The following is a 26654-nucleotide window of genomic DNA, read 5'->3' as shown; positions in this document are numbered from 1 at the left end:
AGTTATCACATTCGAACGAAAGGAAATAGACTAGACAAGTCATGGAGTCAGTCATTGTACAAACAGATGAGTTCAGAAATAATTCCAGAAGCGGATGTGGGCATGAGCAGGAGACAATGCACAAGTGCATACATATGAATTTCACATCATAAAAGGCCTTAATGACACAAGCAGTAACAAAGTCAAACACATACTCCTTTGAAAGGGCAAAGACAAATAGTAGGCAGCAGCTATAGGCAAGGCAAAAGGGAGAAGTATACAGCTGCTGAGGACAAGCCAAGTCAAATTAGTTTGATGACCAACTCATCCAAAAGGGATCCCATGGTGTTAATATTCAGTGAAAAAGAGATCTTAGTAGTCCAAAGTAGGTAATCCTTAAGCCTTGAGGGTAGACAGTTATAAGGGAGCATACATCAAGTCAACTATTAAAATAACTTCAACTCGGGCTGCTTCAAAATCATACAACCAGTTCTCTTTATAAGGTCAAATATAGACAATCCAAAAAATATTTAAAATATCAGATTAACACTCAAAGAAGAAGCAAGAGATAACAATAATGCATCCGAATCATTCTACATTATAGGCACAGGAATCCTAAGATCAGGTGAGACCTATTACTTTATCTTATCAATCTGTTAATCAACCTACTGGCCCTTCATCTACCTTCTAAATAGACTAGTTCCATCATTAACCTATTATACTACCTTATCTCAGGTTAAGATTTTGTTTCTGATGAATTAAATGCTTAGATATGGACCCTGTTTTCAATCCCTTTATGCAACTGGACTTCTAATATGAAACCAGTTAAGAGTCTTTTCAACCTACACTAGTCCATACTTAAAAATTTATTCCTTTCAGTTGTTTATCTACCTTTAAATGTCCTAAACAAGTCTATATGATCTAAATCAATTAGTAAATCACTAGAACGTAGACTGGTCATACATATTAGCTAAAGATGAATGAAGATCAAACGACAAAACCATCAGCCGCTGGGAACTAAAGAAAATTGAACTTAAACTGAGTTAACACATGAACGCACAGACACTATTAACTGCTATTAAACTGCAAAATCCAAACCAAACTAAGACATGAACCTACAAACATTATTAAAACTGAAACTAAACTAACTAAACCTGACATGCATAATATTCTACATTATTGAACTGAGATTCAGCCAAACTACAACAAACACACGAACACATCAGAAACTTCAGATTTGGAAGAAAACGAACACACTGACCTTTTGTGGGTGCAGTGAAGTGGGTGTCGACGTCTCGAATCTACGCTCGAACACGAACGGACCCGATTAAAGTAGCTAGAGTTTCAAACAGAAAAGGAAAGGAAAATAGAGTAATAGTTGGCTGTTTTTTGTTGATTAAAACTTGTGTTTTGTAGGGGATTGTCGTGGTTCCAGGATCTTTGTCGATGTTAGGATTCCTTTTTTTCTCCCCCGATCTCTTTTTAGTGGGTTTTGGTTCCAGATCCCTCTTTTGATCTGTTTTCTCCTCTCTCAAACGAAGTTCCGTCCTCCCCTGAAAACTAAAATCATCCCCCTCTTTATAAGATTATGATTAGGGTTTAATAAAGGGAAAGGGAGCGTGGGGGGACAGAGACGACAGAAGCGACAACGGCGTGGGGGACAAGCATGTGTGGAGGTGCAGAGAACGTGGGGAGCAGATGGTGAGTGGAAGGGGTGTGTGGGAGAGAGAGGAGAGTGGGAGCAGAGGTGTGAGGGGTGAAAGGGAGAGAAAGGAAGGGAGGAAAGAGGCGGAGAAAAATGAGGGAAAGAAAGGGATTAGGGTTGAAGAGGAGAGGAAGTGGACCGGGTCGGGTCGGTTTTGGTTAATGGGCTAGACGAATTGGAATGATAGTGGGCTGAAAAATGTGGATTGAAATGTGGGTTGTTTATTTGAATAGAGAAATAATATAGTATTGGTATTTTGGGCCATTAATTAGGCTGAAAATCGTTGATCCTTCCTCCGTTATTTAATTATTTTCGGGCTTTTAATTTAGTAAATAGTACAATATTTATTATGTGAAGATAAATAGTAATTAGTATATAGAAAGTAAGGATTTTACAAGGTGTTGTCTTGTAATTGATTTAACGAATCCGAATCCGAACCCGAAACGAAAACGATGACTAGCTGTTCAAAAATTTATGATAAAGTAATGCTCATAATGTCAAAAATATTGTGAAAATAAAGTATTTAGCTCATCGGTAAATTTAGAAATCTGAGTAAACTAAAAATAAGGAGGGACAAAATTGGGTGTCAACAGATGCCCCTCTTCGACCGGAGACGATGTAAGAGTCTTCGGGCGAAGAAGTTGACGTAGTAGCCCATTTTGTTCTGATCGACAAATACGAGTTTGTAGGGAAATACGGTTTTAGAGAGTTGGTGAATAATATTATGAGGGTAGAAGGAATTATGGAAAATTATGGCTGAGTCTCAGTTTCGAGTTGCCTATATATCTCGGGCTGCACGAGAATCCGGCCATGTGTAGTTCGAAAGTTTTTGTGGATTCACAATCTTGCAGGGGTTGTAGACAGGTGACGCGAACGTTCAAGAATGGAACATATGCTTGTAGCCTCCTAATTATAAATGTGGCACGCAACACACCTTTAAGTAGGACTCTATTAGGCATGATGTAAATTCTTCAAAGATGCCCCAGTGTTGAGTTATGGAGACACTGGGGTGTAGAAAGGAATATGAGATTGTGAAAAAAGTAGATTTAGTAGAGTTTTAGCGGAGGATGTGAAAGAGAATTTAACCTACGTATCACGTGTTTGTGGACATAGGCGGAATTGAGTTCGAGAGTAGATTCGTGACCTTTGCTTGTGAGTTTGGTATTCCTCTTCAGCAAATTTGCCCCAGTTCACTGCGTAAGATAAAGTTCCACGTTGTGTTGCGTCCCTGCAGGTTGTATTTTCTGCCAAAACTGAAATTCATGTCAAAATTAGTAACAAAGCTGAAAGTGTAAAATTATAAAGAGTGTAAGAATGATGGTAAATATGAGTGTGGGAATGAAGATGAAGCCGTGTGGCCAATGTTGTCTCTGGTTGTCTTCAGGGACTTGAATGAATGTGTGATGCGTATGCCGAGGATGTGATAAGGTCTCTAGTTGCAGTTGAAGATGATAGTGATAGGGCCTCCGGCTGTCTTCCGGGACTCGATGATAAATGATATCTGCGAAATTTAAGGTAAATTCGTTAAAGTAGGTAAAGTAGATGATGAAATAAAGAAATGAAGTAAGGAGTAAAGTAAGCGTATAGCCGTTTGGCTTATGCAGGTGAGGCCGTGTAGCCATGCGATGTCTCCGGTTGTCTTCGGGGACTTGATGATATGTCTCCGGTTGTCTTCGGGGACTTGATGATGCGTCTCCGGTTGTTTTCGGGGACTTGATGATGTGTCTCCGGTTGTCTTCGGGGACTTGATGCTGTGTCTCCGGTTGTCTTCGGGGACTTGATGCTGTGTCTCCGGTTGTCTTCGGGGACTTGATGCTGTGTCTCCGGTTGTCTTCGGGGACTTGATGATATTCCTGTAAAGTTCAAGGTAAAATCGTTAGAGTTGATGATGTGTAGCCGTCTGGCTTATGCATATGAGGTCGTATAGCCAAGTGATGCCCCGGTTGTCTTCGGGATTTGATGATCTGTCTCCGGTTGTCTTCAGAGACTTGAATGAACATCTCCGGTTGTCTTCAGAGATTTGATGATGTGTCTCCGGTTGTCTTCGGAGATTTGATGATGTGTCTCCGGTTGTCTTCGGGGACTTGATGATGTGTCTCCGGTTGTCTTCGGGGACTTGACAATAATTCCTGCAAAGTTCAGAGTAAAATGATTAAAGCTGGTAAAGTATATGATAAAATAATTGATAAAGTACGGAGTAAAGTGATGGAATAGCCGTCTGGCTCATGATGTTGATGGTATCGTGACAGGCCAAATTCAGGACCCGTAATCCTGATTTAATTTGCCTTCAACCTCGTCAACCTACAAAACAGGTGTATAAAGTTATAAAATTATTTTGATAAAAATAAATTAAAAGATAAGGTTGGAAGTAAATCCGGATGGCTCTTGAGGTGAGGCACAATGGCCCTGATTGATAGACTTGACTGTTGATCTTGTGATTTTAAGTTCCTGCACTCAAAGAAAAATTCTTAGTTTGAGAGGGGGAAGTTGATTCGTGTTGACTCGAAGCTTGACTTTGTTGGCGCTCCATTCATCCTGTTTGTTTGGATCTTGTGGCCTCTGTTTAAGCCTCGGTAGATGAACAGTAGTGAAAATGATTGAAAGAAAGTATTTCATTTGAAAGGTAGGTATATAAGAATATGTATAAGGAAATGTAACTATATGTAGATAAGTTGTGAAATATGTATATGTAAATGTATGTACGTAAGGAAAGATATATATGTAAATTTATGTATGTAAGTTGTAAAATATTCTGCCAACTTCGGATTGTGACACTTCTAAAGTAATTGGTTCATAATACTTCCTGTCTGGTAGCCTTAATCTTGTCGATGCACAATTGTTCTTTTGTCTATATCTTTTCAAAACATGCCCCAGTTTTGATTCAGAAGGGTATACTAAACCTATGCTATGTCGTGACCGAACCTTGTATAGGTTGCCTACGTATCCGCCAAGGAATCAGGTCAGAACGTAGTTCGTGAGTTCGTAACAAAAATGGTCTGAAGTTTTCTAATAAAGGGACCGAACCCGATGTGGATTGCCTACGTATCCCACCAAGGGAATCAGGTTGGCGTAGTTCTGCTATGCAAATGGCTAAAAGGTTTGTAGGATTTGTATCTAAATATGATTGACCTGTATGTTGATAGTCTACGAATCCCGCTGAGGGAATAAGACCTTGTGTGGTTTTCTTTATGTAAGGATTTTTTGGATTTTCTGTTATAATGCAACCGAACCCTATGTGGGCTGCCTACGTATCTCGCCACGGGAATCAGGTTGGAACGTAGTTCGTATTGCATAAGATATTTTTTGGATTTTTGTTGTAAAGCCACCGAACCCTACGTGGGCTGCCTACGTATCCCCCATGGGAATCAGGTCAGCGTAGTTCGTACCTGTTAAAGGAAAGGTTGCAAACTAGGTTGTCTCACCTAACGTCGTCCTTTGATCTCTTCTTGGATTGCTAGCTTTCAGGCTTATGTTATCACCTATCGACTATTCAATTCTTTTGAGTGGAATCTTGTCTTGTCCCCTAGTTTCTTTGTTACTCTCTCGGGATGTATGTTGTCTATTCGTATATTTCATGTCACAATCGTAGAGTTGACAGTTTTGATAAATAAAGTAGAAAATAGACGATTAAGGAAAATCAGAAATGCATTCATAGTTTTTGCAATTCAAGCTTCCATAAGGTGAAGCAAAACAAACAAAAGTTTTGAGCATGATTCAAGCCTTTAAAAATAAAAGTTCACCACATGTTCAGTCTACCAAGACTCCTGGCGAGTCAGGGACGGAGTACAAATCCAATTCTCCAGAATTTCCCCTGGTTCGGCACTTCGTGTGATAGGTGTCTCGATGTTGTGAGTAGTTGTAGCAGTAATCTTCATGTGTGTTTGTCTTTGGATTGTTCACGGGAACGACAAAAGTTGATGACAGGTCCCTTTCCGCACTGGACTCCTTCAAATCTTGGCATCTCCGTGAGCAGGCAAAGGATTGTTGACCACATTGGGCTTAGCTTCAGCGAGCTGGATCACTCCTTCCTTAATCAGGGCTTCGATTTTGTTTTTAAGCCCATAGCAATCTTCAATGGCGTGCCCAGCCACTCCAGAATGGTAGGCACAGCGCTTGGAACCATCAAACCATTTTGGGATAGGATCGGGAATTTTCCCCTCAATCGGTTGTATTACGCCTGCTTCTTTCATTCTTTCAAACAATTGAGCCAAGGGTTCAGCGATCCGAGTGTAGTTACGGGTGTTTCTGGTGTCAAGGTTTGGACGAGCTCTAGGTGCAGCAGGTGGTCGATTTTGGTAAGTTGGAGTTTGGATGGGTTGATACGGACGTGGGTTTTGATGTGGAGGTGCTCGGGGTTGGTAGTAGTTAGCTTGGGTGTTGTAGACAGGGTAAGGAGATAGTGGAGCTTGGTAGGGTTCGGGGTAGTGGTAAGGGTAGAAAGGTTGTTGTGGGTGGTTAAAATATGGAATGGCTTGGCTCGGCTCCTGCCCTCGGACGTTCATGACTGCAGCGACATCTTCCTTTTTCTTTTTAACCCCGTTGATAGAACCAGATTGAATAGCTTTGTTTATTGCTTGTAAAGCAATAAGATCCTGAATTTTCCCCGATTTGATTCCTTCTTCTAAGGCTTCTCCCATTCGAACATCTTCTGTGAATTTTTGTCCCATCATACCTATCATTTTCTCGTAAAATATGCCAGCCTGGCATTCAATGAAGGTAGCAGTCATTTCTCTATCATTCATCGGAGGTTGAACCCTGGCCGCTTCTGACCTCCAACGTAACGCATACTCGCGGAATGTCTCAGCTGATTTCTTGGTTAACTTAGTCATGTAAACTCTATCTGGCGTGATATCGGTGTTAAAACTGATTCTGTCCATAAAGTCTTGCGCCATATCGCTCCAACCACGCCATTTACGGACGTCCTGTTGTGTATACCAAGTAAGTGCTTCGCCAGATAAGCTTCTTATGAAGAGCTTCATCCTTATGTTCTGGTCTCTGCCCACTCCAACCAGTTTGTCACAATAAGCCCTCAAGTGTGTATGAGGGTCGCCTGTTCCATTGAACGTATCAAATTTTGGCGGTTTGTAGCCTACGGGTAAATCGACGTCAGGTTGAACACAGAGAGCTTCGTATTCTACACTTTTGGTTCCCCTAGCAACTTGAAGGTTTCTCATTGCTTCTTTGAGACTGTGGATCTCTTTTAGCAATATGTTATCTGCCCCTGCCTTTGCATCCTTTTCCATTTCTTCGTATTGATCTACCTCGGGTTGGAACCTGACCGTTACTGGGTTGGTAAAGGCTTGTGTTTCTGCGGCATATACCGGAGGAACATATTGTGCATTAGGGGTGACAAAGTGTGCCCCGTGTATATGCTGGGTTGGATAAGTTTGGACGATGGGGGTGTTTTGGACAAGAGGTGGTGTGTTATAATTGGTGTTTATAGGTGGTTGGTTTGGTGGGTTTAGAGGAGTGGTTGTGGGTAGTGGATTAGTGTTGGTGGGTAAAGGAACATAGGGAGTGTGAACTAGCGATTGACTTGTTGGGTTGACGGGTGGTGGATTATGAGTAGCATAGGTAGTGTAGGTGGGTGGTTGGTTTTGTGGAGGAGTATAGCTAGTGTAAGTGGGTGGTTGACTTTGTGGGGGAGTATAGGCGGATGATGGATTTGGTGGATTTGCGGGGGTGATCGGAGGTAAGTTGTTGTTGGTAGGTGCATTGTTTTGGGGAGAAAAATGCTCAGGAACTGGGGATTCGAGTGATGGGAAACGAGGTGGGTCTGGTGCAGTATTTCTAGGTTCAGGAGGTGAATTTTGGAGTGTGATGGATAAATTGGTCAAGTCCCTAACCCGATTTAGTTCTCCACGTAGATTCTCAATTTCTTGAGTTAGGCGGGCGATATGTTCATCCTGTTGAATAGCAGTTCCGTGTTCGGAAGTCTCGAGCGTACTAATTCTCTATAATTCGTATAAACTAAAAGGGCAAAAATAAAGTGTTAATCATACAAGGTAAATAAGAAATACATAACAAAAAATAAGATAGAAGGAAAGAAGAGCAAATGGAACAGTCCATTTTGGACTGCTGCGGCAGCCTATTTTGTTATTGGGCTTCGGCCCAGAAAGTCCTTTTTTTTTTGTTGTTGTTATTGCTGTGGGCAGGCTGGACAAGAGAGAAGAAGATCCCGTTGGGCTATGGCCCAACACCGAATGCGGGAGATGACGAGTCCCTCGGACTCGTATGCGAGATGTCATGCATAAAAAATGAAAATAAAAGGATTAGTATATAATCGATGAATGGGATTAAACACGTAAACATACACTCAGAACAAATCAGTGGATCATGTATATAATGCGTATATTCAAGTATATCTCATGTATACACATTCATAAGGGTGGATTGGCTAAAGTATACCTGTCGTATACATACATATACGTAATCAATACAAGTATATCTAGCATATCAAGCTGAAACAGATGCGGAAATATCACATGTTTTATGTGGCTGCTTGAATCAATTAACAACAGATTATCAATTAACCCAACAGACCAATTAACTATTTTATCATCAATTCTAGCGACTTATTGTACTCAAACAGGACCAAACACAATAATCTAATAAATTGTTGCCCAGTAAAGGTAAGAGGAATATATACTCTACAGTCTCATTTAAACAAGTATCCAACCCAGTGCATTGTATGTGTGGCAACAATCAAACATAGAAATCCAGCATACATTCAGCAATATTCATGAGAACATTCTCCAAGTTAGCAATAAAGAAAGGTGAAATAAACATATATCTAACTAGCAAGCAGACTTAGTTACTACCAATTAACATAACTTCTAGATCTAGCAGATCACTCATCAAGGCATGAATCAACTGAATTATCATGTAATAGTTTTTTTTTTAGAACATCAACTAAGTATGATAATCTACATCAAGTACATATGACAAGGCAATGGAACACATGATGGCAGACATTTCATTCGCAAAATTCAACAGGTCACTTGCCTAAGTTTAAAGTCGCTAGACTGAGTTTGCCCATTCTGATTTTTAACAGTACCAGAACCAACAACAAGTTTAAAATGCCAACAGACAACATTTTGATCGACAACCGTGAACAATTTTAGGCAAATTATAAGACTTCTCTCCTATGTATTGTGAAAATCCCAAGTGAGAAAAGAAAACAGAAGATGGAGGAGAGGAATAGAAACACATAAGAAAACAAGTCACAAAGGAGCAGGGGTGTTACGCCGAAAAATCAGCAGGAAACAGTAGCATAGAGTAGCATGGGTATGCAGCAGCCAAGATGAAAGAGAACAGCCAAGTTACAGCATGTTTGAAGGGAAGAGATTATGCAAAACTTATTCCATGATACATAATGACATATCTAGTACAGGGAGAATAATTAACTCCAGATGAAACACAATCCAAGCAACAAACTGAGTGTGACAGTAAGAATGCATCAGGGTAAGTTATCACATTCGAACGAAAGGAAATAGACTAGACAAGTCATGGAGTCAGTCATTGTACAAACAGATGAGTTCAGAAATAATTCCAGAAGCGGATGTGGGCATGAGCAGGAGACAATGCACAAGTGCATACATATGAATTTCACATCATAAAAGGCCTTAATGACACAAGCAGTAACAAAGTCAAACACATACTCCTTTGAAAGGGCAAAGACAAATAGTAGGCAGCAGCTATAGGCAAGGCAAAAGGGAGAAGTATACAGCTGCTGAGGACAAGCCAAGTCAAATTAGTTTGATGACCAACTCATCCAAAAGGGATCCCATGGTGTTAATATTCAGTGAAAAAGAGATCTTAGTAGTCCAAAGTAGGTAATCCTTAAGCCTTGAGGGTAGACAGTTATAAGGGAGCATACATCAAGTCAACCATTAAAATAACTTCAACTCGGGCTGCTTCAAAATCATACAACCAGTTCTCTTTATAAGGTCAAATATAGACAATCCAAAAAATATTTAAAATATCAGATTAACACTCAAAGAAGAAGCAAGAGATAACAATAATGCATCCGAATCATTCTACATTATAGGCACAGGAATCCTAAGATCAGGTGAGACCTATTACTTTATCTTATCAATCTGTTAATCAACCTACTGGCCCTTCATCTACCTTCTAAATAGACTAGTTCCATCATTAACCTATTATACTACCTTATCTCAGGTTAAGATTTTGTTTCTGATGAATTAAATGCTTAGATATGGACCCTGTTTTCAATCCCTTTATGCAACTGGACTTCTAATATGAAACCAGTTAAGAGTCTTTTCAACCTACACTAGTCCATACTTAAAAATTTATTCCTTTCAGTTGTTTATCTACCTTTAAATGTCCTAAACAAGTCTATATGATCTAAATCAATTAGTAAATCACTAGAACGTAGACTGGTCATACATATTAGCTAAAGATGAATGAAGATCAAACGACAAAACCATCAGCCGCTGGGAACTAAAGAAAATTGAACTTAAACTGAGTTAACACATGAACGCACAGACACTATTAACTGCTATTAAACTGCAAAATCCAAACCAAACTAAGACATGAACCTACAAACATTATTAAAACTGAAACTAAACTAACTAAACCTGACATGCATAATATTCTACATTATTGAACTGAGATTCAGCCAAACTACAACAAACACACGAACACATCAGAAACTTCAGATTTGGAAGAAAACGAACACACTGACCTTTTGTGGGTGCAGTGAAGTGGGTGTCGACGTCTCGAATCTACGCTCGAACACGAACGGACCCGATTAAAGTAGCTAGAGTTTCAAACAGAAAAGGAAAGGAAAATAGAGTAATAGTTGGCTGTTTTTTGTTGATTAAAACTTGTGTTTTGTAGGGGATTGTCGTGGTTCCAGGATCTTTGTCGATGTTAGGATTCCTTTTTTTCTCCCCCGATCTCTTTTTAGTGGGTTTTGGTTCCAGATCCCTCTTTTGATCTGTTTTCTCCTCTCTCAAACGAAGTTCCGTCCTCCCCTGAAAACTAAAATCATCCCCCTCTTTATAAGATTATGATTAGGGTTTAATAAAGGGAAAGGGAGCGTGGGGGGACAGAGACGACAGAAGCGACAACGGCGTGGGGGACAAGCATGTGTGGAGGTGCAGAGAACGTGGGGAGCAGATGGTGAGTGGAAGGGGTGTGTGGGAGAGAGAGGAGAGTGGGAGCAGAGGTGTGAGGGGTGAAAGGGAGAGAAAGGAAGGGAGGAAAGAGGCGGAGAAAAATGAGGGAAAGAAAGGGATTAGGGTTGAAGAGGAGAGGAAGTGGACCGGGTCGGGTCGGTTTTGGTTAATGGGCTGGACGAATTGGAATGATAGTGGGCTGAAAAATGTGGATTGAAATGTGGGTTGTTTATTTGAATAGAGAAATAATATAGTATTGGTATTTTGGGCCATTAATTTGGCTGAAAATCGTTGATCCTTCCTCCGTTATTTAATTATTTTCGGGCTTTTAATTTAGTAAATAGTACAATATTTATTATGTGAAGATAAATAGTAATTAGTATATAGAAAGTAAGGATTTTACAAGGTGTTGTCTTGTAATTGATTTAACGAATTCGAACCCGAAACGAAAACGATGACTAGCTGTTCAAAAATTTATGATAAAGTAATGCTCATAATGTCAAAAATATTGTGAAAATAAAGTATTTAGCTCGTCGGTAAATTTAGAAATCTGAATAAACTAAAAATAAGGAGGGACAAAATTGGGTGTCAACATCATGTACATAAAATCACCAGGAAAAGAACTTACAATTCTCTTTTAGAGGAACTAATTTGTCGCTTAAATTGAGTTGTACCATATGCATTGATTCTCAATCGCCTCATGCTACAAAAATATTACAAAAAGAACAAGTTTCTTACTAATAAATTAGAAGAGAAATTAATCAATATTTGGATCAAATCTCTATTCATACCCTTTTCTCCCTTCTACTCTATCTCTTTGTCTCTCTCTCTCTAACGTTGGAGAAGTATAAAAAAATGAAGAGTAAATATATCAAGTAACATGCCTACTCATATTGTTGGATGATCGTAATCTCATTTCTATTCATGTAATTACTCTGATAACATCTCCATTTCATTTTAATTGGTCTTTGCAAACTTGACACTCCAATTGAGAAACTATTTATTTATTTTACTAAATTATCCTTATTAATTATGCTTGGCAAATCTAAGTTTGACTATTATTTCTTTATGTAATTATTTGATATTTAAGGTAATATTGGAAGAAAATCATAAGCCTCTTTTGATTTGCTAATATGGACAAGTAAAATGAAAAATCTAAATTTAGTATGAGGGTCAAGTACAATGAAGCGAATGGAGTACTTCTTAGTATATTATTAATAAGAGGGAGACAATTAGGTCAAATTGGGAGTATTTTAGTCTTTTGATAATATTTTACGCTGCTAATTTTTGTACTTTATTTCTCGGAAGTACAAAATGACTAGAGGTTGAAAAAAATTAGTTAGAGGTGGCAAATACAATCGATTTTTTAGTCATATGTCAAAGTTTAAACATGCAAGATTATGACTCATGCATTGACTTGATTTAATATGCTGAATTTGAAATTATTTATTAAGTCAATATAGTATAACCCGGAGGCTGAAGATACAATCTTTTTTCACCACGATCAATTTTATATATATATGTGTGTATTATACCCACGAGATGCGTGAACTATAATAGAGAATATTAAATCTTAATCATGACGAATTTTGATATGTCTTGTTAGAGATTATTTGTCTATGAAATTAAATGTAAATTATATAAAATCATCTAGTAATTTGACCAGAAATACATCAAGAGCATTAATTGCGTTAATATGATGAAATTTATAGAATTTCATACTCTTATTTCTTAAGGTAAATAATTGCGTTCACATGATAAAATTTGAATGCGTTCACATGATAGAATTTATAGAACTTCGTACTCTTCTTCACTAATTTTCTATATAGTTTTTTCCTGACTTCTCTAAAATAAGACTCATGTACATAAGCAAATCAAGTAGACATTAACATAAACCAACAATTTTGATGAAAACTACCATTAATACGTAATACCACCATGACCATAAATTCATCAGTTTTTTCTGGCTATAACTCCCATGCCTCGATAAATTTGTCTTTTATTTCTTATAATAATAATTTTTTTAGTTTTCTCGTATATATTTTAAATTTATTAATGTAAATTCATGTTAGCACAAGAAAAGAAGTTACCTCATATTAGTTATGACTAGCACTCGCGCGATACGTGAACTATGATAAAGAATATTAATTATGGTGAATTCCGATATGTCTTGTTAGAGATTAGTTTAACGAAATACTTGTTATCTTGTTTCTTAGTGTAATATACATATAACAGAATTTGTATAAAATAAAATGAAATAAATCATAAGGTCATACAATAATTTGACCGGAGATACATTAGGAGCATTAATTAAGGTCACGAGATAAAATTTATATAACTTCATACCTGAAATTACCTTGTGTAGCTTTTGTCCTTGGTTCTCTAAGTTAAGACATCATGAACATGAGCAAATCAAGTAGACATTTACTTAAACCAAACAATTTGAAAGAGAACTATCATTAATACCGCAAGCAAACGCCATACATGACCATAAATTTATCTGTTGAGTCTGATATAACTCGTATGCTTCAATAAATTTGTCTTCTATTTCATATAATGATTTTTTTTATTTTCTCGTGTATTTATTTGTTAATTTTTTAAAATTTTTAGTTAAAATTCAATATTTCAGGCTAGCTCAAGGAAATGAGCTGCAACACTTTGAGTAAACGCCAACTCAAACATTTAATAAGTGATGAAAGATGAATACTCATTCCAGTCCGTTTCGCTTGCCATGTTTCCCTTTGCACGCCACTTGAAAAAACATTAACTAAGTGGATAATTTTATTAAATTATTCTTATTCTTCTTTGATTTCAATTTAATTCTACTCTCTTTTTCACCACATTAATCTCTCCCCATATTTATTACGTAACGATAAAGATGGAGAAAAATACTTAATTATATCTTGAGTTTCTAAAATGACAATATTTTGTACTATCTACTTAATTCGAAGGGGAACCTTGACATACTTAGTAAAGTTGCTGTCATGTGATCAGAAAGTCACGGGTTCAAGACGTGAAATCAGTCTCTTACAAAAGTGTAGATTAAGGCTGCCAACTGCTAAAGGAAGAAGATGAAGACCAAATTTTCAGAATTTAGTAGCTCAAGCTGCAGGTTAATTTTTTTTTAAAATGGATAAATATTTATTTGGAAAAGAAATGACATGTAGGCACCACTTAGAAAAATTTAGATGGGCATATGAGACTTAACAAAAGAGGAGTAAATATGACCTCAAAGATGGGTGGCAAACACAAAGATATAAAAAAAAAATATATAACAAAAGGTAAATATAACTTATTTTTGACGGTATAAGTGCAAATCTGACCCTTTCCGTATAATAAATTCTCGTAGTCCGGCCCTTCTGAGAGCTTAGTAAGGATTGACAAGTAAAATAGACCGGGAGTAAAAGATAGAGAGTAATATCATCTTATCCGTAAAGCATCCCCTCATAAGATCAAGAAGATGTTCATGTCCATTCAAAAGAACAAGCGCCAACAGACCTGCTTTCAACTTGTCCAATGGATGCTCTGTTCGTCAATTCCTCTCTTTCCCGCCTCAAATTACTCAAATGCCCCCCTCAATTCCCTACCTTAGCCCATCAACCTTTTCTCCAACTCAAAAAACTGAACAAATTCCCACTTGTATTTGCTACACTTCAGAACCAGCAACAACAACAAGAAAGAGAAGAAGAAGAAGAAGAAGAATTGGTGTTTCAAGATTATGATAAGGATGAAACGTACGGTGAAGTTAACAAGATCATTGGGAGTCGAGCAATTGAAGGAGGGAAAGGAATGGAGTATTTGATAGAGTGGAAAGACGAACATGCCCCTACTTGGGTTCCTTCTGATTTCATTGCTAAAGATGTTGTAGCTGAATACGAAACACCTTGGTGGAATGTGGCGAAAAAGCCGGATGAGTCTGCTCTTAAGAAGCTTCTAGAAGCTGATGATGGCAGAGATGTAAATGCTGTTGATGAGGATGGACGTACGGCTTTGCTCTTTGTTTCAGGTCTCGGGTCGGAGCCCTGTGTAAAGCTGCTAGTTGAAGCTGGTGCTGACGTCAATTACCGCGATAGAAATGGCGGTAATTGATCAACCTAAATATTATGCTTCTTTTAGTACAGTTACTTTCGTCCCAAAATAAGTGTTGCTACAGCAAAAAGTTTTGTCAATAAGTGTCGCTTTAAGAACTATTTTTTCTTAATAGTGCTCAATTCTCAAGAAACATACTAATAAATAGAGGTAGCTCAGTAAACTATACCTTATATTTATTGTTTTTCTTAATGGGTGTGAAATGACCTAAAGCAGCACTTATTTTGGGATAGAGGGAGTAGTTTTCTTTGTTGTCTGATTTATTGTCGTTCAAGGTTTTGCAAATGTTAACTTCCGCATGACGCCTTGTTATTTCTATCCCTACAGGTTTAACGGCTCTGCATATGGCAGCCGGGTATGTGAAGCCTGGGGTTGCCAAGTTGTTAATTGAGCTTGGCGCGGATCCTGAGGTGGAGGATTACAGAGGGCAGACACCGTTGAGATTGGCGAGGATGATATTGAATCAAACACCTAAAGGAAATCCAATGCAATTCGCGAGGAGGTTAGGGTTAGAAAATGTGATTAGGGTATTGGAGGATGCAATTTTCGAGTATGCTCAAGTGGAAGAGATATTGGAAAAGAGAGGGAAAGGTGAAAATGTAGAGTATTTAGTGAAATGGAAGGATGGAGAGGATAATGAATGGGTGAAAGCATGGCTGATAAATGAGGATTTGGTAAACGATTTTGAGGCTGGATTGGAATATGCAGTGGCGGAGTGTATTTTGGAGAAGAGAGACGGTGAGGATGGGAAAGGCGAATACTTGGTTAAATGGACTGATATTGAGGAAGCTACATGGGAACCTCAAGAAAATGTTGACCCCCTTCTGATAGAAGATTTTGAAAAGGGTCAACAGAAAGTAGTAAGTTGAACTCATGATTTATCTTTTGGGTTGTACTCTTTTTCCTTTTTATGGTAATATAATGATCTTTTGGTTTATGAACTATAGTTATGGTAAATTATCTCTTTCCCAGGTTGTCTGACAGGTTGAGGTGTTTGATGGATTATTTAATTATCAAAAAAGAAAAATGCTGTTTGTTGGATTAGGTTAACAGATGAGATAACCAATCACCTATTTTAGCTTAGTAGGGTTTAGATAACTCTCTCAAGCAGCTGCTTGGTGCTTGAAGTAGCCTGTAATCTGTTTCTTTGAGTAATTCACATTTGTTTGTTCTTATCTGTTTAAGTTTCGCTGCTGTTGATTAAAGTAATGAAAATAATTTCACAGTAAAAGGAGTCCATTTTGGACAGCTGAATTACCTAAATTTGGAGTCACGCGGTTGTGTGAATTTTGTTATTGCTTTTGTGGTTACAGGTAACTAAGCATTCTAATTCTGGTATCCTGATTCTGGGAAATTGTAGATCACCACTTTAGCATACCTAAATTCTTAAATTATGCTAAATCTACTTTCCAATCAATATATCATGTTCAATTGGTGATTGTCCGATGTCCTCTGCAGTAGTATGATGGTTTTAACTCTTGAATTTCATGGCTATTGTCTTTGTTAAATGAAAGGAACATCTTCTGGAGGGTCATGGAAATTTAGGAGAGAGAATTAAGTGAAAAAGTGATGGTAGTTGTGAGTCATTTATTCAAATTTGCATTAAGGTCTCATCCTTGTGAAGCTGTATTGGTGTTAAACTTCCAAGTACTGTCTGAGGGTGAGGTTTTAGCAGTGTTATTTTGTTGACTTGGGATTTGAAGTGTGGCTGAAAGCTTAAGTTTACCAATCTAACATTGGTTCCTACAGCATGTATAGGATTTTAGTAGGTGTGCTGCATAAAAAGGTAGTTTGTACAATTTTGAACTTTGTGGTCTTTCTCTTTCATTAGTTGACAGGCAGCTTACTGAAAGCCTGTCATTATGAACTAGCAGTGATGCTGTAAGTGGTATCTCTTTGGATCATGATCTGAAGGGAAAAAAACCAACAAGGGCTATGTGTTTTAGTCCATAATTTGAAAGACTGTATTTTTTTTAATCCTGAAACTGTTGAAGTAAAAGCAATTTCAGGTAGTATGGACTATGTGTTTTCTGTAGTTTCCTATCGACATCAAATCAATGGGAGACTTTGAAATTGTGAAAATCGTGATTTCTGATCTCAGGATTAGCTCATAATAATATGCTCTCCTATTCGATAACTCTGTTTGCTGCTTCTTTTCTACATTTCCTATTCATGTTTTAATGTAATCTGTTTCAATAATGACAATTACTCTTGCTTGATTGATGTCTTGCTATGCCAGATTTTAGTCTCTTTTAGGGTCTTTTAGTATTAAGGTTACAAGGTGTTACCTTTAAATTGAATGTACAGTTTATCTCCATGAAGCTCTAACTCTCTAGAACAAGAAGATTAAAAAATTTAAGAATGAAAGAGAATAAGATTTAGTGCTACAGTGGAAGGTGGAATGATTGGAAGTAACCAGCAGTAAAGTTAAATGTATTGCTAAATATAAAAATATCTATACATTTAAAGCGAGACAGGCTTCCAAGCAGCCAAGCAAATCTCCCAAAGAGTTCTTTGGGGAAGAAAAAGGAAAACAAGAAACAAGAAAGAGGTTGTGGAGTTTCAAGATTATTTGGGAATATCAACCCATCTCATTTGATGATGATTAACTAATGAAGGTGTTGCTAGAGTTTGGCCTTCTTTGAAGGTTAACGAGAGAGTGGTAAACTCCACTCGGCCCTTTAGCTAGCAAGGAAGAGTGAGTCCCTTTCTCCACAATCTTGCCTTTGTCCAATACAGCAATTGTGTCACAATTCTGTATAGTACTTAGCCTGTGTGCCACCACGACACTTGTTCGCCCAACCATCACTCGCTCAAGTGCATCTTGTACTACTTTCTCGGATTGACTGTCCAATGCACTTGTTGCTTCGTCCAATAATAGCACCCCCGGATTTTTCAATATTGCACGTGCTATCGCAATTCGCTGTTTTTGTCCTCCTGACAACTGGAGTCCCCTGTCCCCGCACCAAGTTTCATATCCGTCTTTTAATGCTGAGATGAAATCGTGTGCGTTTGCTGCCTTTGCAGCCTCAATTATTTCTGATTCGTCCACTTCTTCTGATGCTCCATAGGCTATGTTTTGCCTTATGGTTCCTGCAAATAGTGTTGGTTCTTGGCTTACAAGTGCAATGTGTTTCCTCAATGATCTCAAGTGGTATGATCTTATGTCACGGCCGTCTATTTTCACTACACCACTTGAGGGATCATAGAATCTTTCAATAAGACCTACTATGGTGGATTTTCCTGATCCACTTTGTCCTACCAATGCTGTTGATTTTCCTGCTTCAATTTTTATTGAAAACCCCTTGAATATTATCACGTTGGGCCTAGCAGGGTATGAGAAATCCACATCGCACAGCTCGACGTTGCCCGTTATTTTCTTGGGCCTGTAACCATCTGATTCCTCTGGCTCAATTAATGAATATCGATCCAGCACTGCAAAGACCGACCCAACAGCATCTGCACCCTTTGCTAGATCATTAGTCATGGTTCCAGCATCCGCAATGACACGCCCAGTGCTAACTAAAATCATGAAAGTCTGGAAGAGTGCCTTTGCTGCAATGTAACCTTCTGCCATGAGTTTGCCACCATACCAGAAATCAAGAGCCCAGGTACATGTCATGATACTGTTGGAAGTGCCAAGCCCAATTCCAGCATACCACGACTGGCGTATACTTTCTCTTTGTGGGCCTTCTTGGGCTTTCTTGAGCATTTGGAGAATTCGGCCCTGGGAGGAGAAGGCCGTTACTGTTCTGAGATTGGAAACTGCTTCAGCTGCCAACTTGCTGCTTTCTTCTTGGGCCTTGATGGACTTTTTAGACATGCTCTTCAATAGCACTCTCTTGCAATAGTAGCACACTATGATGAGAGGCTGGACCGCGATCATGACCCATGCAAGTCTCCACGCGATAACTAGGCCCATGGTGCAAGCTATAGTCACCGCTGAGATTGTTTGAATGAGTAATGCCATCCTATCCCCAACCAAAGACCTCACCTGTACGGTTGTAAAACCAGCAATATTGTGTAAATTTTTTTAGAGTATCCGCGTATGAAAAGTTAAACTCTAATAGTACTAGAGGACGTACCACATTGGCATCCTTGGCAAGTCTAGAGCAAACAGCACCGGTGGAATTCTCGTCCTTGTCGTACCACCCAATTTCAAAAGTAAGCATCTTGGATAACATCCTCTCCCGGACTCTTTTAGTCAATTGCTCTCCCATGGCTGCAAAATTATAATGCTGAAGTACATTGACAAAAAGGGAAAAGAATGCCAGCCCCAGGAAACACAGAGAATATATCTTAGTCTTCTCCTTAATTTCATCATGACTTGGCAAGAAATAGACAGATATCATTGACCCCATTGCAAAAGCATACAGTGGTTGAACTCCACCAAATAATATTGCTCCTATGCATCCCAACGTTGCCTCCTTCCATTCTGGCAAATTCATTGCCAATAGCCTTTTAAATGAAGGCACTGGAAATACTTGTTCTGTAGTACTGGAAATTGTTGCATTTTCCACTCTACGGCTTTGCGCAGCCGAGTTAGCTGAACTCGACCTGCTCATAATCGAAAGCCTTCGGCTGCTTGTGTTTTGTACCTCATGGTCAGAGACAAATCCAGAATTTAAATTTTTATTTGTAGGTACAATGGGTATTTCATCACTGGGTTTTTCAGTTTGTTGAAGACGGACTAAGGAGGTGTATAGTCCGTCTTCATTTTCAATTAGCTCATCGTGTGAGCCGATTTCTTTGACTTGGCCATTTTGGACTACGGCAATAAGGTCAGCATTACGAATAGTGGAAAGGCGATGGGCGATGATGATTGTAGTGCGGCCAACAGCGGCCTTGTCTAGAGCTTCCTGCACCACTCGTTCTGATTCAGAATCGAGTGCACTGGTTGCCTCGTCTAGGAGGAGTATTCTAGGTGACTTGATTGTGGCTCTTGCTATAGCTATCCTTTGCTTCTGTCCCCCCGACATTTGTACACCTCTCTCTCCCACCTGTATGCAGAAAGTCAAATCTAAGATTTAAGATTTAATCCTTATGAGTTCAAAGTTCGTAAGTGTTTGTTTTGATATAGTTGTAAGGATAAACTTAGTTGAGTAAAATGCTTTTTTTTTTATTTTATTTTTTGCATTTTGTTGAGTTTAGAGATGTAGCGTTTACTAGTATCATGAATAAAATAACGAAATACTCAACTCAGAATATTAGTATGAAATGATATTAATAATTTTGTGATGTCCCAAATAGGAAGGATGGAATATAAATGTTGCAAACATATTGAGCAATTTTTATTTGGTTGACAAAAAGGTTCTTAACTAAATAAATGAGAAGGAGAAAGAGAGACATAATGTTTGCGGCGCCATTAGAAAAACAGAATTTTGGATTAGTTTTATTTAGTCAAACCGCTTCATTACATATTCTACGGCAGAACCAACTTGTATGACAACATGGAAATACAATGATATTTAAGAGAGTATTTTGACCTTTCAGAGACAGAAACATTATAAAGCAATAGTCAAGTGCCTCTAAAAATTCTTTCAACACAAAAGAATCAATCATTACTCAAATCGTGGGAGCAAAAACTATTCATTAATAGCAACTTGTCAGCTTGAGACAATAAGTGGAAATCAGCGTGACAACATTTTTAGCAATACCAGAATACTATTGCGTCGTGTTAGTGTGTCAAGTAGTAATTGAAAGTAACAACAACTAGTTTTAGTTTAATTTCTCGAGATAATGTTAAAGTCTCTAGAGGGAGCAAATGTGCAAGTTGAATCAAATTTGAATGGATAAAAACAATTCATGACCCAAGTAAATTGTGCAATTTGAATCAAATTTGGATGGATCAAAACAATTCATGACCCAAGTCGCTCAAAATTTACTTGGGTGAAATGAGTTGGATCAATATGGAATAATCATAACTTGACTCACGCACCATGATCCAACCTTGAAAGCTAACATATTTTTCTTAAATTATACTAGCTTAACTTCTTTCAAAGTTACATATATATATATATTTTTCAAATTTAAATAGTTCTCCATCTTCAAATTTAGGTTCGAGTTGCAATTTGAGTAACACTATTTTGACCAGTTGTGACGCAATAGTCTGATGGATCCTTTCATTTCCAATCTATTCGCTATCCAGTCAAGTCAACAAACGAGTTGTTAGCCTAACCAATTCAAATTTGGACGGGGTATAAAAAATCTATTGATTTTGTCGCCACTTTTTATAAGGGATAAGCTAAAGTTATGAGATTAAAAGTACAGAAGGGAACACACCTGGGTATCATAACCCTGAGGCAACTGACTGATGAAATTATGAGCATTAGAAGCTTTGGCAGCCTCAATGACTTGTTCATCAGATGCATCCTCCTTCCCAAAAAGTATATTTTCTTTAATTGTAGTCGCAAAAAGTGCAGGCTCTTGACTCACTAGACCCATTTGAGACCTTAGCCAATTAAGCTGCAACTTATCAATAGCGACTCCATCAACAAGAATCTCTCCTGCAAGCATGGACGAATTCAGAATTTAATTTTTAAGATTTTTGTCATTAAATTCACTATATTTTCAAAATTATGAGTGCAGACCTATTATTTATAGGTTTTTAGTTAAGTTTATGCATATAAATTTATACTGTCCCTACCTGCAAGCGGGTCATAAAATCTCTGCAGCAATGCTACTACTGTCGACTTGCCCGACCCACTTCCTCCCACTAACGCCACTGTTTTACCCGTTGGCACTTTTAAGTTAAAATCTTTCAAAATTATGCTCTCAGGCCTCGACGGGTATGCGAATTCAACGTGTTTGAATTCCACTTCCCCCGTTATGTTACCTAATGTTTGGCCCTCCATATTGTCAGAGTCTATTTTTGGTACCCGTTTTATCACTTCCATTACGCGTTCACCAGCTGCACTTGCTTCCGAAAAATACTTCACGTTGGACAAACCAGAACCCAGTGATCTGTTCCAAAAAAAAAAAAAGAAAAAAAAAAGGAAGGAAATCATGTATTATAAATTACTCAACAATCTGCTAAATAATTATGACACAACAGGACCACAAACTACGGAGCAGATAAATAATTTTTAAGGATTTTGGTGGTATTGCAGTACGTAGAGTATTTGTCAAGCTTGTCTTATTTGGAAATAAATGAACAGTCCAAAAAATTAAACTATCACACATTTCCAAGGTTTATCAAACTTGTCTTATTTCGGAAGTTAGAAAAATAACTTCCGAAAATTTAATGTGTTTGTTATATGACCGTATATTTTTTTGAAAAATATGTTCCAAAAAATAATTAGATTTTGCAAAATATACTATAAAAAAAATATTTTTCAATGTATGGTTGGAGACGGAAAAATGAAAAATATTCGGATTGCAAATATTTATTACTAATAGATAATCCCAGCTTCTACATCTATGCAAATAATTCCATAATCTTGGTATAAATTTTAGTGATTTAGCTAATATTCATTACCAAATACTGGACAAATTTAATCCCAAAATTTATAATTTGATTCCCTAATCTCAATAACTAAACGACCCCTCAAAAACAGCTAAAGAATATAAACCAACACAACTACAAACTATGGAGCACATAAATAATATTAAGAATTTGGTATTATTGTAGTAGTATTCAAACTTGTCTTATTTGCAAAATAAATGCACAGTCAAAAATATAATGTACAACCACAGCGCATTTCCGAGGTTTGAATAATAACTTCCGGGAAAACTTATGTGTTTGTTATAGACGAAATATGTTTTGAAAAATAACATTTTATTGAAAAATAATTTTTCAAGTGAAAATATTTTATAAAGAATGTGAGAAAAGATGGAGATGATTACAGTCCGCCAATAGCAATTGCAGCGCCGACGGCAAAAACGGTGCCACCACTTGCTCCATTGTACATGACCATTCTGCTACCATAATAAGACATGAAGGACCAAATTGCAAAAACTATGCCATTACTTCCAATAGCTAATCCTTTTGCTAAACCTTGCTTTAATCCCAAATCTACAGTTCCTTGAAGAGCAGTAGAGTATTCTTCTATAGTTTTGCTTTCTCCCACAAAAGAATATACTGTTCTTACAGAAGAAATTGCTTGCTCCACAATAGTTCCAGCTTTGCCATATTCGTCCCTTATTTTTCTGGCTATGTCCATAAGAGCCCTCCCATACATAAGACCTGGAATCACTAGGAGAATAATAAAAGGAAATCCCACTATTGCCAGCCTCCATATCATCAAGAATCCTACCGCGTAGGACCCAATAAATGTTGCTACGTTCATCAAGAAAACTGGAACCTGTATTAATTTCCAAATTATAAACATTATTAATTAATGTTTGAATGATTTTACTAAACTTAGAATAATGGAAGAAGAAATTAAGGTAACCTTTTCACTAATGCAGTCTTGAATTACAAGACTGTCACTGGAGACACTAGCAATGACATCGGCCGTGCTTGCCACGTGTAGATCTAAGTATCCTACATCCTGTCTTAGAACTGCTTTTAAGTATCTTATTCGTAGCCTTGACGCTTGCCTCTCTGCTGTTCTTGTCCAACAAAATCCCTCTAAAAAGTATCACAAAACATATTATAAGCAAAAGAAATCGTTACTTAACAACTCAACCAACCCATCATATGAAGGATTCAGGATTTTAATTTGATGATCAACTTTTAAAATATGTTTGAATTTAATTTATTTGAATGTATATTCTGTGTCAAAAATATTGAGTTCAGTTGAAAATATTGCGCACAAATAAGCATCTGCCTGTGAAGTAAAGAGCAGATGAATCGTCGAAATACTGAAAAGAGATTAAACAAACCTAAGAAACACGCGACCCATTGTCCACAGGCAAGGTAAACCAGAACCAAAGCGTTCTGCAGTCAAATAAACCAAACTCCGTTAATTATTTTATATACATACGTAAAAGTACCAATCCATATATATAGCTTCTTTATATGATCAAAAGTTGTGAATGCGTATTTATTATTACCTCATTGATATGGTGCGTGAAATTATCGGTGTTAGAAGTATCAGAACCACCAAGATTATTCATGAGTTTGCTCATGACTAAGAGCATCACCGGCAAGGAAACACCGTCACTAACCGCCCCCAAAGATCCTAATGTCATCAACAAAATATCGGCTTTATCGGCATGCATGAAAATTGACCGAAAAGAGCCGTAGCTTTTCTTTTGTATCATCGTTTTACTCTTCGTAGTCATGATATCTGACAACTTTTCCTCAAGTTTTTTCTGACCTACCCTTTTGTTGCTATGCTATTAAACACTGAACAAATATAGAGACAGTTCATAACTCAATAAACCACAACTCATATATGTGAGCTATTTATAGAGGGAGAGAGACCTAATAGTCATGGGGAATGAAAGGCCTTAGCACGATTGGTGGTACTATTTCATGATTATAAATAGTTCGAATTGAATAAAGAAATAGTAAAAACTCTGTTAAAAAAATACTAGTACTACTATATATTTAAACAGTTAAATTCAATGTACATGTAACATGTGTCTGGAGAGTGTATTGCGGTTGACTTTTCAGTTTTTTCCTAGTTTCGTCATTAATGACGATCATAGCTAGAATGATTTAGTTTCAGCGTCACCAATGATCTCCTTTACTCTTGTAGTTTATAGCTGGAGACGAGTAGTTCATCTTATAAAGAAAATAGCTTGTGTTAGACAAATTAAATTTGTTAAAATATCCCTTTGACAACCTTAAGTCCAAATTTATGATACCTTATGATGCTTTGACAACCGAGCTGAGAAATATGTGTGTGTATATATATATATTCAGACAGAGGCTCACACGTAAAAACAAATACAAATGTATTAGATGGCTGTTAACAAAAAGTCTACCATCGTTTATTTCTAATTTTCTTTTGTCTCCTTAATTTCTATTTTAATCTGAGTAGGAGAACAATATTAGTATATAAGCTGACTATGTAATGTAAAAATATTATAGTTAAATAGATAAGATGCGTAAATCAAAGTAAATTGACACAGCCGTGGGATATCTGTAACATGACAAAAAAGAACATATACTTGAGATTCTGCAATGGTGCCACCAGAATTCTAAGATTCGCTGCTGGAAAATGTGGAGAAATTTCATGGTGATCATTCACCTATTTTTTTTTATTTTTTTTATTTTTTTTTGGGGGGTAATCGATCATTCATCGTTATGTCATTACGCAAACGTTTATTAAGCTTTTCTTGTCACATATATTCAATTCTACTTTTCTTCGGTTATCACAAAATATAATTGTAGTTGAATTTTATAATGTTCTCATATGAAATGTGATAGATTGCCACGTCACATATATTTCAGGTGTGGGTTTTACAAAGTTCAGCCAAATTTATTCTTAATAATAGAAGAAAAATAAGGTGATTATTATATGACAAAAAGAAAATAGAGATTTTTGTATGATGAACATAAATCTGAATGACCACAAATTTTTCTGGAAAATAGACACACTTAGGCCCATATACATATCGTTTGCGCGAGATACCAACATCTTCCTAACCGTGGCAAAGGGGTCCAAAGTTTTCTGTGCTGCAGCAAGAGTCCTTTATACTTTCCCCTTCTTTTTTTTTTTTTTTTTTTTTTTTTTTGTGTGTGTGTGTAAACTTGGAACAGACTCCAATGACTCTTGAAGAGCAAGAAGGCAAATTAAGGTAACTCTTCAATTAAATACTCGAAGTTTCCTCTTTCAACACTGTCTTGTTAGTTTGAAATGGATAGTTTGACACGTATTACTACATTTTACGAGGCATATCCCATCAAAATAGTATCACAGAGATCTAAGGCACAGATTAAGCTCCCAAGTGCTTCAGTTTTAATATCTTCTTCACGTGCCTTCAGATTAAATATGCATGGGTTTCCATAGGAGATGCATTCATTCTGTATCACCAGTCACAAATAGACTGATGGACGCCAAAGGAAAAGAAAAAGAAGAGACAACAAATTAAAAGTGAAAATAAAGAAAAGATTCTGCATCCAATGAGTTATAAATGCTTTTTGACTCAATAATTTATAATCTTTAGTCATAGATTTTTCAATCATTGATGCGTGCACTACTTGGTGATGAGAAAGTTTTAAAAAGTTTACTACCTAATTAAGCAAGCAAAGACTAATCACGTTCCGCTTCTTCTAAGAAACCAGTGACTCTATAATACCCTCAGCCACAGTCCAGAGGAAACATACTAAAACAAACTTTGGCACTTAGGGATTTCAAAACATATTAATAATAAATTTCATTAAGATATGATGCTCCCACTGGTCAGGATACCCACTAAAATTGAAGAAAATACAAATTCCAGTAAAAGGAAAAAAAAAAACACGGTAAAAGATTTCTCGCAAAAAGAGAAGGAAAAAATAATTAAAAAGAAAAGAAATTAGGAAAAAAAATGCGATTCCACTAGCCAATTGCATGTTGCTTCTTCTATCTTTGCAATCCTGTATGGTTACACCTCCAATATCAATTAGTAATATTGATTTAAATAACGTAGCTCTAGTAATAAAATTCGATAAACAGCATAATTAAAATGTTTTAGAAGAAAAAGATATTCTATACCAATACCTTGTGTCTTCCACGATGTTGAGACACGGAAAACGCCACAATGTGAAGAATATATCTTTACTGAAAATAATCCATTAAAAATGAAAATGTGCTTGTTAGTGAGTAAAACTAATTCGATTTTTTAAAAAAAGAAGAGATTCC

The 26654-nt window shown here is 37.1% G+C and overlaps 2 protein-coding genes across 2 annotated transcripts; one reads left to right on the top strand and one right to left on the bottom strand.

Moving 5' to 3' along the window:
* The first annotated feature begins 14215 nt into the window (after positions 1–14215).
* LOC132621239 (signal recognition particle 43 kDa protein, chloroplastic) lies at positions 14216–15853 on the top strand. The gene is made up of 2 exons (XM_060335424.1): positions 14216–14908; positions 15244–15853. The coding sequence occupies exons 1-2, from the start codon at positions 14344–14346 to the stop codon at positions 15783–15785; spliced, it is 1107 nt and encodes a 368-aa protein (XP_060191407.1). The 5' UTR covers positions 14216–14343; the 3' UTR covers positions 15786–15853.
* Positions 15854–17321: 1468 nt separating this feature from the next.
* LOC132621238 (ABC transporter B family member 15-like) lies at positions 17322–24337 on the bottom strand. Its single transcript, XM_060335423.1, has 8 exons — positions 23914–24337; positions 23743–23797; positions 23310–23488; positions 22762–23219; positions 21563–21879; positions 21199–21422; positions 19002–19916; positions 17322–18910 (listed from the first exon to the last, which is right to left on the bottom strand). Exons 1-8 carry the CDS (start codon positions 24142–24144, stop codon positions 17522–17524), a joined length of 3768 nt encoding a protein of 1255 aa, XP_060191406.1. The 5' UTR covers positions 24145–24337; the 3' UTR covers positions 17322–17521.
* Between the last annotated feature and the right edge of the window lie 2317 nt (positions 24338–26654).

The sequence above is a fragment of the Lycium barbarum genome, chromosome 12 (assembly GCF_019175385.1).
Source record: "Lycium barbarum isolate Lr01 chromosome 12, ASM1917538v2, whole genome shotgun sequence".
Lineage (NCBI taxonomy): Eukaryota > Viridiplantae > Streptophyta > Magnoliopsida > Solanales > Solanaceae > Lycium > Lycium barbarum.
The sequence above is the reverse complement of the archived record's forward strand: the minus strand, read 5'-3'. Positions and strand labels throughout refer to the sequence as shown.